This window comes from Vulpes vulpes, chromosome 12 (assembly GCF_048418805.1).
Source record: "Vulpes vulpes isolate BD-2025 chromosome 12, VulVul3, whole genome shotgun sequence".
In the NCBI taxonomy this organism is placed as follows: domain Eukaryota; kingdom Metazoa; phylum Chordata; class Mammalia; order Carnivora; family Canidae; genus Vulpes; species Vulpes vulpes.
The window spans coordinates 10,225,743-10,246,961 of record NC_132791.1 but is presented as its reverse complement, the minus strand read 5'-3'; the positions used below and the strand labels follow the sequence as shown (position 1 = coordinate 10,246,961).

General features: G+C 38.3%; 1 protein-coding gene across 4 annotated transcripts in view; it reads right to left on the bottom strand.

The window, feature by feature from the left end:
* The window catches only part of TMEM245 (transmembrane protein 245), a 102,049-nt gene that overhangs the window by 74,442 nt on the left and 6,388 nt on the right, over window positions 1–21,219 (bottom strand). For all 4 annotated transcript variants that reach the window (XM_072727768.1, XM_072727769.1, XM_072727771.1 and 1 more), the window contains exons 2-3: window positions 14,317–14,434; window positions 12,647–12,748 (exon numbers count right to left, since the gene is read on the bottom strand). In XM_072727768.1, the coding sequence (XP_072583869.1) occupies window positions 12,647–12,748; window positions 14,317–14,434 (220 nt within the window). The remainder of the gene's footprint in view (window positions 1–12,646; window positions 12,749–14,316; window positions 14,435–21,219) is intronic.

Sequence of the window (21,219 nt, the reverse complement as noted above, 5' to 3'; positions counted from 1 at the left end):
AAAGGTGGAAAATAACTACTACAAACTGAAACACAGCCCTAAGATTTCAAAAGCAGTAAAACAAAATGTTTATTAACTGACCCACTGGACCAGAGGTTCAACACCAAGGGAGAATCCTTAGGAATTAACAGGAAAATATGTGAAAAATTTGGTTCCTGGACTCTGCATATCAATTTCACGTAGGGACTTCACACTCTTGTATGCAGCTGAGAGTAGTTATATAAATGTGGAGTCCGCTTTTTTTCTTTACTTTTTAACTTAACAAATTAATTTGAATGCACATCTCTGTTGAAAAACATTACCACACCAAGTCTGCGAGTTTCCTGAATGCAGATGGTCTTACTCTACTTGGTATTACTAGCTCCTAGTATGGTATAAAACAGCCAACACTTGGTGCTCTCGATAAGAACATTCCATGAATGAATAGGCAAACATATGGGTACTATGCAAAAATCATATAGCTCTATAAAGTACATAATTCAGCACAGGCAAAACCCACCACTGAAAATCTAAAACATATTGTTACTCCATTTCATTCCTATATGTTCCCATGTTAAGTTCCTAAAAGGTAGTACACCAAGCTTAATCATTTGCAGTAAACTGAAATAAAACATTTACTGACCAATGAGGTCTGTGACAGTCAGCCTTTAATCTGCAAACAACACAGACTAGCTCACACAATAACAGGTTCTAGCATGCTTCCCTCCTCCAAGAGACTGTAAAGCTAGATTATACTCCTTAGACTCTCTTGCAGCTAAGGTCCTATGTATAAGGCAGTTTCTACCAAGAAGACACAATTGTGTAAGACCTGGAAGACCAAAGTGGGACTCACTGCAATTTAGACACTCTCATGTCAAACACTCATGAAGGAATATGGTTTTTCTACAGGAACTTAGCAGAAGTTCTAAAAGTTCTGCTATCTGATCCCTAACTGTGTGGCACTTCTCAAATAGTCCTTTGGTGTCACTGAGCACCTTTCCTAGTTGCACTGCTTCTGCCTGTGTCAGATCCAAGCTTAACTGTCTAGTCTTTCCAAAAATTCTGTATGTAAAAATTCTACATGCTAACCAGTATCTCTATTTAGACTAGCTAGTGTGGATTCTACTGTCCACAACTAAGAACACTAACACTCACCAAATCATATACCCACCCTCACAGAGATGGGACCTTACTTTTGGTAGGCAAATATACAATATAACAGCATAGAATTCAGCCAAACCAATGAAAAGAGCCTTGATCATTCAGAAAGCCAATGAATTTCAGCTCCAAATGAATTCCACCTACTTAGCAAATCCAGGACTGGTCATCTCATAGAGACAAGAAGGCCAGGCCCTGAAATGGGCTAAGATATCTAGGAACACACCTAACCAAAGAGGTAAAGGATATGTACTATGAAAACTACAGGACACTAATGAAATAAATTGAGGAAGACACAAAGATATGGGAAAACATTCCATGCTCATGGATTGGAAGAACAAATATTGTTAAAAAAAAAGTCTATGCTACCCAGAGCAATCCACACATGCAATGCAATCCCTATTAAAATACCATCAACATTTTTCAAAGAGTTGGAATGAACAATTCTAAAATTTGTATGGAACCAGAAAAGACCCCAAATAGCCAAAAGAATGCTGAAAAAGAAAACCAGAGCCTGAGGCATCATAATTCTGGACTTCAAGCTCTATTACAAAGCTGTAATCACCAAGACAATGTGGTACTGGCACAGAGATCAATGAAACAGAATATAGAACCCAGAAATGAACCCTCAACTCTATGGTCAACTAATCTTTGACAAAGCAGGAAAGAACATCCATTGGAAAAAAAACAAATGGTGTTGGGAAAATTGGACAGCTACATGCAGAAGATTGAAACTGGACCATTTCCTCACATCATACACAAAAATAGACTCAAAATGGATTTAAGACCTAAATGTGAGACAGAAATCCATCAAAATCCTAGAGGAGAAGAAAGGCAGCAAACTTTGTGACCTTGGCCACAGCAACTTCTTACTAGCCATGTTTCCAAAGGCAAGCGACACAAAGGCAAAATGAACTATTAGGACTTCATCAAGCTAAAAACCTTTTGCACAGCAAAGGAAACAGGTGACAAAACCAAAAGACAACCAACAGAATGGGAGAAGGTATCTGCAAATGACATATCAGATAAAGGGTTAGTATCCAAAATCTATAAGAAATCTATAAATCTATAAAGAACTTATCAAACTCAACACCCAACAAACAAGTAATCCAATCAAGAAATGGGAAGAAGACATGAACAGACATTTCTCTAAAAATGACATATACATGGCCAACAGACACATGAGAAAATACTCCACATCACTTGGCATCAAAAATTACAAATCAAAACCACAGTGAGATAGCACCTTACAACAGTCAGAATGGCTAATATTAACAAATTAGTAAACATCAGATGTTGGCAAGGATACGGAGAAAGGGGAATGCAGCCACTCGGCAAAACAGTTCTGAGGTTCCCCAAAAAGTTGAAAACAGAGTTACCCTATGACCTAGCAATTGCACTACTGGGTATTTATCCTAAAGATACAAATGGAATGATCCAAAGGGGCACCTGTACCCCAATGTTCATAGCAGCAATGTCGACGATAGCAAAACTATGGAAAGAGCCAGATGTCCATCAACAGATGAATGGATAAAGAAGATGTGGTATATACAAAATGCACTACTACTCAGCTATCAAAAAAATGAAACCTTGCCATCTGCAACGACATGGATGGAACTAGAGGGTATTATGTTAAACGAAATGAGTCAATCAGAAAGACAATTATCATATGATCTTACTCATATGTGGAATTTAAGAAACAAAACAGATCATTGGGGAACAGAGGACAAAATAAAACAAGACATAATCAGAGAGGGAGATAAACCATAAGAGACTCTTAATCATAGGAAACAAACTGAAGGTTGCTGGAAGGGAGGGGGCGGTGGGAGATGGGGTAAGGTGGGGGATGGGGTAACTGGGTGATGGATATTAAGGAGGGCACCTGATGTAATGAGCACTGGGTGTTATATAAGACTGATGAATCACTGAACTCTACCTCTGAAACCAATAAAAAGAAAATGCAAAAAAAAAAAAAAAAAAGGAAAGAAAAGAAAGCTGATATACAAAGGATGAGAAGAAATTAATCAAAAGAATGTAAAGAACAATATTTTGGGCAAAAGGAAGTGAGCAGGAAGGCTGTAAGTGAAGACACTGGCATGTTAAAGACAGTGTAAGAAGGTCAGTGTGTCTGGAACGCAGCTAGCAGGAAACTGGTATCGAATAAACCAGGCTAGACGATGATGCAAATTACAAAAGACCACAGTAAGTAGTAAGTACTTTAGGCTTTATTCTAAAAGGAGTAGGAAAGTAGTGAAGAATTTTAAATGGGGTAATAATATTTTTACTGAAATGTTACTGAGATAATTATAGCTTTACATGTAGTTGTAAGAAATGACAGAACGAGATCTTGTCTACCTTTTACGCAGTTTCCCCCAGCGATAATGTCCCGTCACTGGGGCACAATATCGTGATCAGGATATCAACATGACACAAGATACAGGGCAGTCTCATCACTGCAAGGATCTCTCGTGTTGCCCCTTCATGACCACGCCCACCCACCTCCCTGCCCCAGTCTGTGAATAAATGAACAGTTATGAGATATAAAAAGATCATTCTTGCTGTTTGGTCAAGAGTAGACTGGAAGGGACCAAGAATGGGTACAGGGAAAGAAGCTAAACTAATACTACAGGCAAGGCATGATGACAGTGTAGTCTACCACAGCTAACGGGAGAAGTTCGAAAAGTGACTGCATTTAATAGACAGGGGGTAGTCAAATATACCAGACTTGATGACGAACCCATAAAGGAAATGAGAGAGATGAAGGGTCAAAGGTAAACCCCAAGTTTCCAGATTATGGTTATAGAGATAACCGCAGGGGAATACCATGTCGACAATCATGGAGGGGAAACAGAGGAAGATTTGGAATATATTAAAGTGCTTTTTTAGACTTCCAGACAGAATTTTCAAAAACAAACTGATTACGCCAGAGAGAAGACAAGACAGGACTTTCTGTGCACCCAAGAGAGGTTTCTTAGGCTCTGCTCCATAGCAAAGAATGGGAATACCTGATGACTAATGGCCTGGGACAGCAGAACAGAAAGAGAAAAACACTTCCAGTCAGAATCCAAACAAAGTGTTCTCTCTTACATAAGATCAAAGACTAGTCAAGGGTCCTAACTTACTAAACCCACCTCTTCACAAGTAATTTAGTCAAGGAGTGATTCATCTTTGAGAGATCCTGAAAAATAAGTTCCTTGAATTAAGCTGCTCTGAAGTAACAATTTTATAACTGCTTAAATAGGGATTTTCAGTTAGGCTGCAATTTGACTTCTAATTTCTAAACGCCCACAAAGTCCTCATTCACCAAACAGGTGATTCGGCTACATGCTGAGATTAGAGACTAAGACCCAAGTCCTAAACTCAGTCTAATATTTAGACTAACAGTTACAATTCAGTAAGCTAGGAGCTAAAATAAAAATAAGTATAGCACATTTGGGGAGCACAGAAGATGGAAACATAATCCATGCTTGGGAGGTCAGGCAAGGACTACCACCTGACAAGAATGGTAAAAGATGCCACCCTTTAAATCCATTCAAAGATGTTATCCAGACAAAAAAAAAAAAAAAAAAAAAAAAAGACACAGCAAGTCTATCTTGGAGGGGAAGGTAGAGGCTAGTGTCTTAGAAGGCAGAGGGAGAAAAGATTTCCAGAAGGACAAATCTAAATAAAAAGCAAGTGTAAAGACACAAAGGCAAGGAAAAAGCAGTGTGTGCTGTTCAAAGAACTCTAAGAAATCCAGTGAGGCTAGGACAATGAGAAGAGTGGAGAGATGCAAGAATGCAGAGGGAGAAGGCGGGTGGGGGGGGGGGGGGGTCCCTCATATTCACTATGCACACAGGTAGTACAATTAGCATAATGCAGTGGCTGGGAGCACAGGTGAGGAAACAAGACTGCCCAGGTTCAAACCCCAGGTCTATTCCTTACAAGCTAGATGACCACAGCAAGTTACTTAAAATCTAGATGCCTCGGTGTCTTCACGTTTCAAAGGAAGCTTATATAAATTCCTTCTGCATGTGAGAATTAAGTGAAACAACACATATAAAACAATCAGAACAATGCCTGGTATGTAGGACTTGCTCAATAAATGTTAGCCATCACATCACCATCACCTATTTCAAAACCACTGGCTTTGACAGTAGAAACTATGAGCATAAGCCACTAGCTCTCCTATAGTATTTGTCTGTGCCTCTCATCCCCCTTCTCTTTCATATTATAGACATCTTCCTAAGTCTTATGCCCTTACCACACGTTTTTAAATCTCCCCAGAGTTATGCAAAGTATCTTGAATCCAGTAGGCACTGAAAGACTTAAGGAAAAATTAAAGCCAATAAATTAAACCTTGACAATTATGGCTTAAAGACCCTTTCTCCAACTTGCTGATGTCACTAAAATAATGCAGTAAGTATTCAATGAATCATAGCTAAATCAATGAAAACTATGCAATATCATGCTTGCTAATACACAATTCGGCAAATTTTTAGAGTGCCTGAAACTTCGCAAAGGAATGAAAAGAAGAGCACACAGGGAAAATCCACAGAAAGTATCTGAAAATTATGGATATAAGATTTGACAATTGCTCTTATTTATCAAACAGACACTTTCATGATTTCTGTCTTAGAGATATCCTCCTGCATTTCAAAAACCCCAAGGGTTCAGGAAAAAAAAAAAAAAACCCAAGGGTTCTGACAGAAATGATGAACTAAAAACACAAGAATGCCAGGATCAAGAATCTAGGCACAGTACTAGAAAAAAAAAAAAAAAAGCCCCAGCTAAAAATAGGCACACAGACAAGGGAACATAATCTTGGGACCTAAGAACTATAAACAAAAAAAGGAAAGAGCATCCAAGGTTTCAAGTGTCAGTCTACCCCGGAGATGGGGCCAGCATCAAGTGGAGGCCCAAAAAACAGGAATCTACACAAGGCCAAACAAGCAGGCCACTAACATTAGCAGCCTAGCACTAGGGGATAGAAACTCATAGTCTGGCACATTAAGACACAGATCACATGTTCAGTCTGTATCTGTTAATATGGATAGCTTAACAACGGGCAGACATTTCTAATAACCAAAGGATAATATATTTCAAGAACAGTCTAAATAAGGAGATACTCAATCTACTTAGTGCTCTTTCACAGTGATAGTGGCAGATGCCAGAAATACATCCAAGGATGCTTATTGGAAGGGGGCTCTACTACGTACCAAATAAACTCTCTCCAGCATGCAAACTTCCCTTTGAAGAACGCTTCTGTTTCCATCACTAACATGGAAAATATGCCTCCCTCTCAATGATACTGGTATCAAGGGCTTGGATATAAACCAGGAGTTTCTCTAGGCCCATTTAACTGTGTCAGACTGGGCCGTAACACAGGAGCAGTAAGAAATCCAGTGTGTTCCTTTTCTTTTTCTAGTTTTGGGCTCAACTGAACCAAACCTGTTCACTCATACTGCATGTTATCCCAAAATGATTAAGGCAACTACTAAGCCTTCCTGCCAAGGTATTTCTCATCATTTATAAACCATCACCAATATTCAGAGGAACAGACTCAGCTGTACTGGCCCATACTTGTCAGACTGGGTGTCCAGGGCATTAAAAATACATCGGATTGCTTGTTTGCCTAGCTTTTGAAAAAGTACTTCTAGGTGTAAATTTACTCAGAGTAAATGAGTCTACGTTTCCCCATTTGTAAAATAAGTACCTATCCTACTGGATGTTAAGAAAATTAAATAATATGGCATGTTTAAACGGCCCACCAGTACCTCACCACTGTTGCTATTATTAACTAAAAGCAAGTATTCGGGCAGCCCTAGTGGCACAGCGGTTTGGCGCTGCCTGCAGCCTGGGGTGTGATCCTGGAGACCTAGGATCGAGTCCTGCATCGGGCTCCCTGCATGGAGCCTGCTTCTCTTCCTCTGCCTGTGTCTCTGCCCCTCTCTCTGTGTCTATGAATAAATAGATAAAATCTTAAAAAAAAAAAAAAAAAAGTAAAGCTAGTTTTCTTCTTTCCTCACAGGCCAAGGGCACACCCTGACACTGAATTCCAGGTTTCTACCAAGTGAGACATGTAGGATGCAGGAGGCCAAGAAGCTAGTTCCCATACTCGCGGTAGGCTTACAGGGCCCATGGCAAGACTAAGGAGCTCACAAGTACACCTGAGCACAAAAGAGATGCGCAGCCACTCCCTTTCCAGGATGACTGATGCTTATTCAAAGAGTGAAGCAGAATAATACCAGGCTTAGAGTCAAGGGCCCTAAGTTTTAAATCTTAGCTCTACCAGTTGCCTATGTGGGCAAGTCTCTTACTCTGAAATTAAAAGCCTACATTGGTAAAATGGACATATCTACTTTACAAGGTTTTATTTTGGGGAGTTACCTATGGATTTAAAAAGACAGTACATTTTAAAATACAGTAGACACAACATTTTTTTTCCTACATTATCTTGGGGTTCCAGAAAATGCCATGTAAGAGTTCCCAAAGGCTAAGAGAAAACCACTGAGTAAGGTACCTTGGGTTCAGAAGGAACCACTGAAACTAACTCCACGATGATTCACAAGAAGAGTTTTCAAGATCTAGGAACTAAACAAACTTCATGCTTTGATCCAAAAGATTAATTCTGTGAATCCAGCAAACCATATACCATAAAAGTCCTACAACAGCAAGATTCAAAGCTTTCAAAGCTCTTAAGACACAGAGAAAAATGCCTGCACAGGTGAAGAGGAGACATGTCCTACAATGGGACAGTAGAAATGGTAAGGAAGAGATAAATGCACATATTGCCCCGGCAGTGCATTAAAGCCCTTCCTGTACCTAAGGATATTATAGTGACATCTACAGGACAGAACTGACTCTAATAAAAAGGAAAGGTTGTCCCAATATAGACTAGATGCCTTAAAGAAACAAGGTAGTAGGAGTAAAAAGACAGACTCTGAAATTTAAGGTGGCAAAAAATGTTTAAAGATTTATTTTATGATGAAGATTAGACTAGAAGTCTGTAAAAGGATTCTGGGTCAAGAATTATCTATTCTGGGGCAGCCCAGGTGGCTCAGCGGTTTAGCGCTGCCTTCGGCCCAGGGTGTGATCCTGGAGTCCTGGGATTGAGTCCCACATCAGGCTCCCTGCATGGAACCTGCTTTTCCCTCTGCCTGTGTCTCTTCTCTCTCTCTCTCTCTCTCCCTCTGTGTGTGTGTGTGTGTGTGTGTGTGTGTGTGTCTCTCTCATGAATAAATAAATAAAATCTTGGGCAGCCACAGTGGCACAGCAGTTTAGCGCTGCCTGCAGCCCAGGGCCTGATCCTGGAGACCTGGGATCGAGTCCCACATCAGGCTCCTGCATGGAGCCTGCTTCTCCCTCCTCCAGTGTCTCTGCCTCTCTCTATGTCTATCATAAATAAATAAATAAATAAATAAATAAATAAATAAATCTATAAATAAATAAATAAATAAATAAATAAATAAATAAATAAAATCTTAAAAAAAAAAAAGAAAGAAAGTATTATCTATTCTGGAGGCACCTGGGTGGCTCAGTAGGTTGAGTCAGGCTCAGAGCTCAGTGGAAAGTCTGTTTGAGATTCTCTCTCTCCCCATCCCCATATTCTCTCTCTCCAAATAAATAAATAAATCTTCAAAAAAATAATCTATTCTGAAATAGGCTAGAATAAGAGCAAACAAAACAAGAAAAACCAACATTTCCAAATCTGCTCTCAAACACGTATTGTCTCCCTGTGATCTCCTTCCTTCTAATAGTCTAGAATACAACTACCAGATATCTGGCTGGCATGCCAGCACATCACCATGCTGAGTTTATGGCTGATAATAATAATCAAACATGAAAAATAATAATAATGATCAAACATGGTCTTCTTTTTCCCACAGCTCAAAACTTGGTCTTAGAAACCTGACCACACAGCTCCTTAAGCTGCCATCACTAGCTGACCAGAATTTTTTTTTTAAGATTTATTTAATAGAGAGAGAGAAAGAGAGAATGAGTAAGGTGGGCAAAAGGAGAGGGTAAGAGAAACCTTAACAGACTCTGCATTTATCACAGAGTCAACACAGGACTCAATCTCACAACCCTAAGATCATGACTTGAGCCAAAGCCAAGAATTGGAGGCTTAACTGACTATGCCACCCAGGTGTCCCACAGCTAGCTAGAATTTACACCCAAGAGAAAAACCATTTCAGGCCACATTATTCATGTACTTGCAACAACATACTGACTTAGCCCTAGACAAAAGCAGTCAAGAGGAGAAAACTGTCCTAGAGAAATTAAAAATAGAACTACCATAAGATCTGGCAATTCCACTTCAGTGTATTTACCTAAAGAAATCAAAAACACTAACTGGAAAAGATTTATATGCCCCCATGTGCATGACAGCATTACTTTCCAAGTAAGTAAATGTCTTCCATCGCCAAGACATGGAAACAACCTAAGTGTCCATCAATGGATGAATGGATAAATGTGGTGTGTGTGCACAATGGAATATTATTCAGCCAAAAAAAAAGAAGAAAACCTTGCCATTTGCAACAGTGTGGATGGACCTTGAGAGCATTATGCTAAGTGAAATAACTCAGAGAAAGACAAATATCATATGATCTCACTTATGTGTAGAAATTTAAACACATACACAAACACACACCAAGCTCATAGATACAGAGAACAGATTGGTGGTTGCCATAGCTGGGGGTAGGAGATAAGAAAAATGGGTGAAGGGAGTCAAAAGATATAAACTTCATTATAAAATAAGTCTTAGAGATGTCATATACAGCATGGTGTCTAGAGCTAATAATACTGTTTTGCATATCTGAGAGTTGCTAAGAGAGATCTTCAAAGTTATCATCACAAGAAATCTTTTTTGTAACTACATAAGGTGACAGATGTTAACTAGACTTCTTATAATCACTTTGCAATGTACAGTTCAAGCATTAAATCATTGTTATACACCTAAAACTGTTATAATCCTATATGTCAAATATACCTCAATGAAGGAAGGGAAGGAAGGAGAGAAAGAAGGAAGGAGGGAGGGAGGGAGGGAGAACTTTCCAGACAAACAAAAAAATAAAACCATCCTGGGGTGATGGATGAAGGGTGAGGGATAAGCCGAGTTATCTGAATCACCACTATTAGCAGAAATAAGGAGGTGGGGGGAGATAAAGCTATCCAGAGGAACAAGTGGTGACCACTAAGCTTCCTACAATTGTTGTCAAAACAGGAAATTCACTTCTACTAGTCTCATATATAACCATAGAGTCTAACAGATTGTGACCAGGAAGACAGGTGGAGCAAAGAAAACTTGGAAAAAGAGCAAAATAAAATTTTTCCTATTTTCCACTATCAAAGGGATATGTAAGCTTTCCATATAAAATAATAAACAGAGCAATTTAATTCAAAAACAAAAACACAAACTATGAGGCAGCTGTACATAATAACACCAGGGTGCCACAAATAGCCCTGCGATTAGCATAAAATGAAGATGCTAAAAATAATGTTGTAGAAGTATATTGGACACAGAAAGGTTCTCGTGACATAGTTTAAAATGTAGATTACAAAACAGAATGTTCACTATGAGCCAATTCTCTTGGGTTTTAAAGTCTGAAGGCATAAAAGTCTTAAGGCATTAGTTAACATTTAGGTGGACAGTGGGATTTTGAATGTTTATTTTCTAACTATAGAAAAAATAAGTTAATTTCCTAACTATAACAAAATATCTGAGAAATTATTTTTTTCTTTGAAAATTCTGCTGCAATTAGTAATTTGCTTTTACTTCATCAGAAAGAAGGAATAAATGTCAGTTGCTGTAGAACTGTGTGCTACTCAGACCTACCTCTCCAGTCACAGCTGTTTCCACATGGATGGATAAGGAGAAGTCCAGTCTGATGATCTGAGGATCATTAATACCTGACTACCCAACGCCTCGCCTTACAACTTATTAGAAACCTGTATCTTTAACAAACTATTTCTGGATATAAATCACATGCAACCAGGGTATTTAAAAAATACTCTTTTAAGAGAAAATGGTGTATTCAACATGGTACTACAAGTTTCAGCCAGGGCAGCCAGGCAAAAAAAAAAAAAAAAAAAACACATTCGAATTAGAAAGAAGTAAAACTATCTCTATTCACAGATGACATAATCTTAGAGATAGATGATCCTACAGAAACCACAAATAGCTATTAAAGTCTATGAATAAATTCAGCAAAGTGGCAGGATACAAGATCAACCCTGCATTTGGCAATGGTTTTTTTAGATAGGACACCAAAATCACAAGTCACAAAAAAAAAGGGAAACTCACAAAGATGTGGAAATTAAACAATACAATTCTGATTAACCAATGTGTCAAAGAAAAATTCAAAAAGAAAATCTAAGAGTATCGTGACCCAAAGAAAATGGAAACATAAGAAATGAAATTTATGGGATGGAAAAACAATTCTAAGAGGACAATTTAGAATGATAATGCCTACATTAAGAAAAAAGAGGGATCCCTGGGTGGCGCAGCGGTTTGGCGCCTTCCTTTGGCCCAGGGCGCCATCCTGGAGACCCGGGATCGAATCCCACGTCGGGCTCCCGGTGCATGGAGCCTGCTTCTCCTCCCTCTGCCTGTGTTTCTGCCTCTCTCTCTCTCTCTGTGACTATCATAAATAAAAAATAAAAATTCTAAAAAAAAAAAAAAAAGATCTCGGGCAGCCCTGGTGGCTCAGTGGTTTAACGGTGCCACCTTCAGTCCCATGTCGGGCTCCCTACATGGAGCCTGCTTCTCCCTCTGCCTGTGTCTCTGCCTCTCTCTCTCTCTCTCTGGTCTCTATGAATAAATAAAAATAAAATCTTAAAAAAAAAAAAAGAAAGAAAAGAAAAAAAGATCTCTTGGGCAGCCTGGGTGGCTCAGTCAGTTTAGCGTCTACCTTCAGCTCAGGTCATGATCCTGGGGTCCTGGGATGGAGTCCAGCATCAGGCTCCCTGCTCTTTGGGGAGTCTGCTTCTCCTTTTCTTTTCTTTTCTTTCTTTTTTTCTTTCTTTCTTTCTTTTCTTTTCTTTCTTTTCTTTCCCTCTCTCTCTCTCACTCTCCCCCCCCCCCCCGCTGCTTGTGCTCTCTCTCCCTCTCAAAGAAATAAATAAAATCTTTTTGAAAAAGAAAAAAGATCTCAAATAAATAACCTAACTTTATGGTTAGCTGCTTAATGGGTAAAGGATTTCCTTTTGGGGTGATGAAAATGTCCTAAAACTAGATGGACGTAGTAGTTGCACAACAGGTAAATATACTAAATCCACCTTTAAAAAGTTAATGGTTAATTCTATGTTAGGTGAATTATATCTTTAAAAAATGGGTGGGAAAAGAGGGGAAGGGGAGTGACGCACATTCTTAAAACCTAAAATATTTTAAACATGTTTATTTTGTTCAGAAAATACCACAGATTTTTATACAGATTTAAAACAGTTTTGCCATTGCATGTTTTTTTAAATAAAGCTCCTTTCCCAAATACTTCTTAAAGGAGTATTAATAGAATGCCCTATTTCTTACCAGAAGACTCTTTTCCATTCTGTTTCTCATAGAGGGTGCCCACAGACATCAGGAAAACAATAACCAGGAATACAGGAATTCTCCATGAGCCAGCCAGGGATGCTGAAAATTATTAAGAGTTAACATTTTTAGTTAGATAAAAATCTAGCACTTGTCTTTGAAAGACTCAGTTTATTCTTAGCAACACTGACTGAAGGTAAAGGTTAGATTGAAAAAAACAAGACTCCACAGACTGACAGAACAATTTGGCATAGATGTCATTAACAAAATCATTTCACAGGGGAAAAAAATTTTTTAAAGGCCATAAAACAGATGAAACATCAGTTCAAGACTTCTCTTAGGTAAATCCAGCCCTGTTCTGAGGCCCCTAGTCTAAAGCATTGGGTATGTGCCAGTCTACCCTTAATGGGCTTCTATCACCTGAGGAATCAAGTCTGTTCCAATGCATACCCAGTGTTGAAGATAATCCTGAACTCAAACCTTTCATTTAACCCCAAAATGACCTGCATCAAACATAGAACCTAAAGTCATAGAGCCTGACTTTATTTCCTGGAAATACCACTGGGTATGGACTCCCATCTCTCAAGAAAGGGTGAAATGACCCCAAAGAGCACTGCAAAAAGTTTCAGTGTAGCCTCAGTGTATACAGCAAAAATGCTAACAAGTATCCAAGGATCTGGTCCCTATCCGTAGGCATCTGCATTTCCCTGAGTTGATCTAGAACCTCATGGACTACCTATCTCCCTCCACTGCCTTCCCCAAATTCAAAATGAGTCACATCAGACATCAGGGAATCTTGCTAAAATATAACTTACTCCTCTAGGATTCCAAATCAGCAAAGCTAGAAAGTAATGCACTGTTTCATGTCATACTCTAAGCAAAGACCTACCTTCAGTCAACTGGTTTTTAGTTTATGTTTAACAATAAGCAGCTCTAAAAACTACTTGAAATAGGCTTACTACTGCTCTAGGTTCCTGAATTTTGTTTTTAAATTAGAACCTAATGTTGCCATAAGCTTAAGATTGGGAAATAAAAGAGTCTCCAAAAAAAAAAATCACTCTACAACATCCTAGCAGCCACCCAGCTAACAGTAAAAAGTCCCAAGTAACAGGGAACTTATTCCTTCAAGCAGCTGACATTGATGGTTCTTACGTTGAACAGTTGTGTCTCTCTGAAGCTAACTCACTGCTCTGACATCTCTCCCTCATGGTTACAAAGATGTTTAAACTGCTCTTTCACAGGACAGTCCTTCCACATTTTATCTCTTCCTTCCCTCCACTACCTCCCCACCCATGTAGCCCAGGCCCCTTCTCTTATCCTGAGTAAATACCTCTGGTTCCCATACCTTTCTCACACACTTGACTGCTTATCTATCTCCTCCTTAAGTATGACACTCAAAAAGTGGCCATGATAGTTCAAGGGTGCTCTATTTTTTTAGGATATATTTCTGTTAAAAGGACCTCCTGAAAATGAACATCTCATATAATTAAAAGACATGTTAAAACATAACATTTGTATTAAAGCTTAAGGATTAAAGCACAACATTTTCTGAAGATTATTGTAAAGAAGGTTAAATGCAACATATAACACTACAAAAAAAAAATCACTTTGATTCACATGATCAGCCTCTGCTGATTTTAAGCTAGACTTTCTTAGAAAAAGGGACCCACCTAAATGAAAAAGCAATATAATCCAGACAGGAATTGAAACTGCTCTCAAGTAGCGTTCAGTGCTTGCATTCCACTTGAATGAAACAGTCAACACATAGCCAACTACCAACGTCCAGATCTTAAATGAAATATAGACATAGCTGTAAATATATACACATGGAAATAAACATACAATTATACAGAATCTGCAAACATCTATGTTAGCATGAGAGCTGTGGATACAACACAGATAAGATGAAGGTGGTGGTGCTAAATGGTAGGTGTGTAGGTTTTCCTCTTCTGTGTCGATAAATCAAAGTTTTGAAATAAACCAGCATGTGGTGATATTAAATAGTCTTGCGGTGCCTGGCTTGCTCAGTCCATGGAGCGTTCGACTCTGGATCTCAGGGTTGTGAGCTTGAGCCCCACAATGGGTGTACAGATTACTTAGAAATAAAAATCTTAAAAGAAAAAAAATAGTCTTAACAAAAAAACATGGTTTTAGGATATGCTGGAGTTCAAAAGTTATTGAATGTATAAAGACGCTTAAGATAAAATATTCATTTTTAAGCTATGGACGTGGGAGCTTAATATGGTGGAATTCTTCAAGTTCTATAAATTAATATTTAGCAAAGAACAACAACAAAAAAGAAAGCTTTCCCAGGGCACCTGGGAATGCAGCCAGTTGAGCATCAGTCTTGGTTTTGGCTCAGATCACAGTCTCAGGGTCCTGGAATCAAGCCCTGCATCAGGCTCCATGCTCAGCATGGAGTCTGCTTGGGATTTTCCCTCTCCCTCTGCCCCTCCCACTCCTGCTCGCTCTCTAAAATAAATAAATCTTAAAAAAAAAAAGAAAAAAAAAAAAGAAAGCTTTTCCAAAAGAATCAGGTTAAAAGATTCCATCACAGCCTATGATCTACACTTGTTAACTGTGAAAAGAATTTTTTTAAGCTAGCAAGAAGGCAGCCAGCTCAAGTGTAACCCATGAAATAATCTAAGTCACAGAGAGTTAGTTAACCCCAGTCAAATTATGTGCAAAGCTCAAGAAGTGTAGCTAAAAAAAATACTATCAGAGGAAGAAACAGCAAGAGCTGAGAACAGAGGAACCACCAAGGTCCCCTCCTCAGTTTTCTTCCACTAAATCCAAAGGACTCCTGTGCTAATGAAACACCTGCACAGCCTACGTAAAACTCTCTAATAACACTTACAAAAGATAGAAGAAATACATAACCCAGAACAATGGGAGCACCAAGAACCTATTAAAATAACCTGGGGTCCCCTGGGTGGTGCAGTTGGTTAAGCGTCTAAAACTTGGTTTTGGCTCAGGTCATGATCTCAGGGTTGTGAGATCCAGCCCCACAATCAGGATCCACACTCAGGGTAGAATCTGCCTGAAATTCTCTCTCCCTCTCACTCTGCCCCTCCTGCTTGTGTGTGCTGCTCTCTCTCACTTGCTCTCTCAAATCAATCAATCAATAAATCTATCTTTAAAAAAAAATAAATAACCTGAACCTTGGGGGAAGAAAGGCAAATTAAAAAAAAAAAAAAAAAAAAAAAAAAAAAAAAAAAAAACTTTGTTACAATTCAGAGAATGAAGAAAAGGGAACTGATTACTACAAAAGAAGAAGAAAAAAACTATCTCCTACTTTATTTGGAGATCAATACTGATCAATAAAATAGCCTTCTGGTCTTAAAAGGTTTATAGCTGCTGACCTGAGACTTCAGCTTTGGAAACTTACTAAATGATAATAAATTCTGAAAAAGCCTTTATGCTATAAAGAAGCTCATCACAGTATAATTTAGAATAATAAAAAGTGGATAACCTAATCAGTTCAACAACTGGGAAGTGAGTACAGAGGATTCACTCAATAAAATGTTATGCATCCATTAAAATAGGCTTTTTAAACAAAAACTGTATTTTTAAAAAACACTCCTAAGGTATTCTTAAAGAAAAAAACAAAATACAAAAATCACATATATATGACATGACTGTATCCACTGCATGGCGGGAGGAAAAAGAAACGTGCTAAGACATTAGTAGTTATATTGGGGTGGTGAAATTTTGGTTTTCCTTTTATTTTTTTCTGTATTTTACAAAGAGCCTTTAGTAAGAACTAACTCTTTCATCATGGAAAGGATATTAAAATATTCTTCTTCAAGCAACGCCATTAGATGAAATATTCAAGAGATCTTAAGCCCCAGATATATGAGCACATGGGAAGTGAGACCACAGCTGCTTCAAAGCAGTTCAAGCCTGCAGAACCACATACATTTAACCTGAGAATTCAGAGAATCTGAGGTAGGGCTGTAGAGCGCAGAACAAAATCTGAGTAAAATAGTACATTTACGTAACACTGACTACAGACCAGGACCTGTACTAATGCTTTATGTATATAAACTCATTAAACCCTCATAACTCCAGGAAATAAATACTATGACCATCCCCATTTTACAGAGGAAAGAGACTGGGACTTTGGGGAAGTGACCTGCTCAAAGTCACACAGCTAAAAACTGGCCATGATTAGAACCCAGGAATCTGGATCCAGAGTCAACTTTATTTTATTATTATTTTTTTTAAGATTCTATTTATTTATTCATGAGAGGCACAGAGAGACACAGAGAGAGAGGCAGAGACATAGGCAGTGGGAGAAGCAGGCCCTAAGCAGGAAGCCTGACATAGAACTCGATCCCAGGTCTCCAGGATCACGCCCTGGACTAAAGGCAGCGCCAAACCACTGAGCCACCCGGGCTGCCCCAAAGTCTTTCTTAATGGTGAGGGAAAAAAAAGGGTGGTGCTAAAAACTTAAAATGAAAAGCTGCCCCAATATTCACAAGCAAAAATAAAAACAGTCTATTTTTGGCAACTACAAACTGTTGAAATAAAAAACGATCCTTAGCAAATGGTCAGTTTTCAGTGGGTATGCCACAACAGGGGTTACCAGCCTCACCCCATGAAACATTAAGTCAGTAATTCAGGTAAGAGACTAGAAGGCTTATTACCTGAATTCCCAGGTTACACAAAATTGGCAGCAGCCAATAAAAACTGAGATGACTATAATGATTCAAAATGATATCCTGGGGAAAAAAAAAATGATATCCTGGGGATGCCTGGATAGCTCAGCGGTTGAGTGCCTGCCTTTGGCCCAGGTCATGATCCTTGGGTCCTGGGATCGAGTCCCACATCGGGCTCCCTGCATGGAGCCTGCTTCTCTCTCTGCCTATGTCTCTGCCTCTCTCTCTCTCTCTCTCCCATGAATAAATAAATAAACTCTTAAAAAAAAAAAAAAAGCAGTATCATGAAGCTAGAAAACAGGTAATTAAAATAAGATTAAATTTGGGATGCCAGGGTGGCTCAGTGGTTGAACATCTGCCTTCAACTCAGGTCGTGATCCGAGGTCCTAGGATTGAGTCCTGCATTAGGGACTCCTACAGGGAGCCTGCTTCTCCCTCTGCCTGTGTCTCTGCCTCTTTCTCTCTCTCATGAATAAATAAAATCTTTTTTAAAAAGTTAGCATAAGACTAAATTTCATAGAGATACAAAAATCTGCTTGTAGGTTCAAAACTCTACAAGTACTGAATAGGAAGTTCAGTGTGAATCAGGAGTATAAATGGTGTGAGTGCCTATTAATAATGCTCATATCAGGGGAAATGATTGTTTCATTGACTTTTGCACTATCAAACCACAGCAATAAAATTCAGACTGAGAAAGGAAATAGAAAACACAACATAGGAGATACAAATATAGATGGAGAAACAAACTGTTTAGAAAAAAGAAGGAAAGGGGCACCTGAGTGGCTCAGTCGGTTACACAACTGCCTTCAGCTCAGGTCTTAATCCCAGGGTCCTGGGATGGAGCCCCATATCGGGCTCGCTGCTCAGTGGGGAGTCTGCTTCTCCCTCTGCCTCTGCCCCTCTTCCCTGCTCAGGCTTGCTTGCTCGCTCTCTCTCTCAAATAAATAAGTAAAATCTTTAATTAAAAAAAAAAAAAGGAAAGAAAAAAGAAGGAAATATCAAGATTTGATAGCTATCTTCAAATAGCTGCGAAAATGTCTCCTGGAAGAGGAATTTGCCTTAATTCCCTGTGGTCCTGAGAGCAGGAAGGAGTATGTGGGAATTAGGAAGCAACACATTTCAGCTCAATAGGAGGATAAGTTTTTCTAACAAACTACAGCTGTCTAAAAATGGAATATTTTATTTAAGCAAAAGCTGTCAAGGATGATAAAACAGGAGAGTCTGCTCTCAGTGAGAAGTTGACCTAGAGGATCACAAAAGGTACATCCTTTCAGATTTTAAATCTATGATGTTTTTAAACTGATCTCCAATAAGTTTCTGTTTTTTGCCTGGACTTATAAGGATCAGTATCAAATATGGAGAGAGAAAAGAGACTTCATACTTCAGATTTTTTAAGGGAAAATTCATGGTCTAAAGAGAAGCACATATTTTCACCTAGTAAATCTGAAACCCACCGATAACCTCATTTTGGTTTAAAACAACCACTTACTAAGGGCGCCTGGGTGATTCAGTCAGTTATACACTCAACTCTTGATTTGGGCTCAGGTTATGATCTCAGTGTCATTGGGCTCCATGCCAGGTGTGGAGCCTGCTTACAATTCTCTCCCTCTCCTGCTCCCCCACTTGCTGCTTATGCTCTCAAAATAGATAGATAGATAGATAGATAGATAGATAGATAGATAGATAGATAGATAGAATAACCACTCATTAAATACACTCCCCAATTCCACTCCTAAACTTGGTTTACAGAAGCATTATAGACTGTGCAGATATGAAAATGTTCACTATGACAGTATAAAATATTAAAAAACTAATAACAATCTAAATGTCATTTTATAAAGGACTCTTTAAATACTGGTACCTCAAAAAACTGGAATAATTATTCAGATTTTCAGGGCATAACAATACATCTACATTCAATGACAGTATAAATGCATACTGTATGTGTAAATTTACAATGGTGAAAATACACTCACTCGCCAAAATATTTAAAAATATTATCTCTAGATGGTTGGATTTCAGGGGGTAATTTGCATCTTTCTGCTTTTCTTCAAGTACTGAATTTTTTAAATTATTACCTTTATAAATAGCAAATGTTTTTTAACTTAAAAAAACCTCTTTTGACCTATGAATTTTTTTCACTATTCTGAAGCATCTCCTCAGAAAAGATTCATAGAATATTAGCTTAAAAAGCATGACCATTTATAAACACTTGAGAATTTTTATTAAACCATTATCATTATACAGATTACTAATGTTTATCAGCTTATCTAATTCAAAACCTGAGTTACAATAATCTGATAGGAACACTTTATAAAGGCATCTTGAGAAAAAAAGTTTTTTATACTCTAATACTATTAAAAAGAGAATTTTATCTAGAAGTGCTAACAAAGAAAGGTGTCTACAATACAATGATAAAGAGCAAGCTGCAAAATTTTATATATGTTACCCATTTTTGTTTTGTAAAACAAAAACCCTATACTTTATATGTTCACATAAGCATACAAATACATTCAAAAGGCTATTCATCAGTTAACAACAGTAACATCTACACAGTGAGAATGGTGGCAAAGAAATTATTCACTTTATCATACAGACTTCAGTGTTGCTTAAACCGATTCTTATAAAACAAACATGTTTGACTTGAATCAATTTCTGAAATTGCTAAATATTCTTTAAAATAATTTTACCAAAAATAAAGATTTGTAGTTTTAAATTTCATATGTAATTTTTAGGATGGATTCCTACAAGTGTGTCTTTAAGAGTTGTTTTTTTTTTTTTATTTCTCTGTGTCCCTATGTTTAGCCTCTGAGCGAGCAAGCCTGTTTAAGTATGAATTTTCTTCCAGTCATAAATCAATGAACTACAATTTATATATAAAAGGACATACTTTCCCAAATTTATGTTCTTTAAAACAATGTATCCTTTTCAAAATGTACATTCAATACTCTAAAGCACCAACGTGTGATAGATATCATGCCAGATGCCCTGTAAAAACTGCCAATATTTATTTAGCACTACAAATAAACAATTCATTTTCCTTTCATCTGGCTTATTAACCACACACACTTTTCTGATTAAATAAAATATCAAATGCATAAGTAGACTTCGCCTTTTAGACTACTTGCTGTATTTGTCATGTGGGCATTAACCAGAAAAACAATTCTGCTTGCTTCGGCAGGTTTTTGCAAAACAGATTCCTAAGTCTTTTACAGAGAGAATAAAACCACAGATGACATACAACCCCAAGTGCACTAATGTACAAATTTCAATCAGTGGACACTTCAGATACTTTACCCTCCTTTAAAACAGCTTTATTCTGGGGCACCTACGTGGCCCAGTGGTTGAGTGTCTGCCTTTGGCTCAGGTCGTGATCCGGGGTCCTAGGATCAAGTCCCACATACAGCTCACTGCAGGGAGCCTGCTTCTCCCTCTGCCTATGTCTCTGCCTCTCTGTCTCTCTCATGAATGAATAAATAAAAACTTTAAAACACACACACACAGCCACACACACACAAAATAAATAAAACAGCTTTATTCCAATTTGAAAACTATTCTTTTGTGGTGTGGCAACTTAGAATTAAGAATCTCTTATAATCAGGGGCGTTTAGGTGGCTCAGTTGGTTAAACATCTGCCTTTGGCTCAGGTCATGATCCTAGGGTCCTGGAATCCCCTACAGGCTCCCCGCTCAGTGGAGAGCCTGCTTCTCCCTCTCCTGCTTTCCCCCTGCTTTTGTTCTCTCTGTTGAATGAATAAATAAAATATTTTTAAAAATCTTTTATAATCAAAGTCTTTGAGAAAGAACCTAAGCATCAGAAATATTCCTCCTTACCAATGCCAGGCAAGCAAAAACACACATAGGAAAGGGTTCAGAAGTGGGCTGGAGTGGGCCTGGCTGGCTGACTAATGTA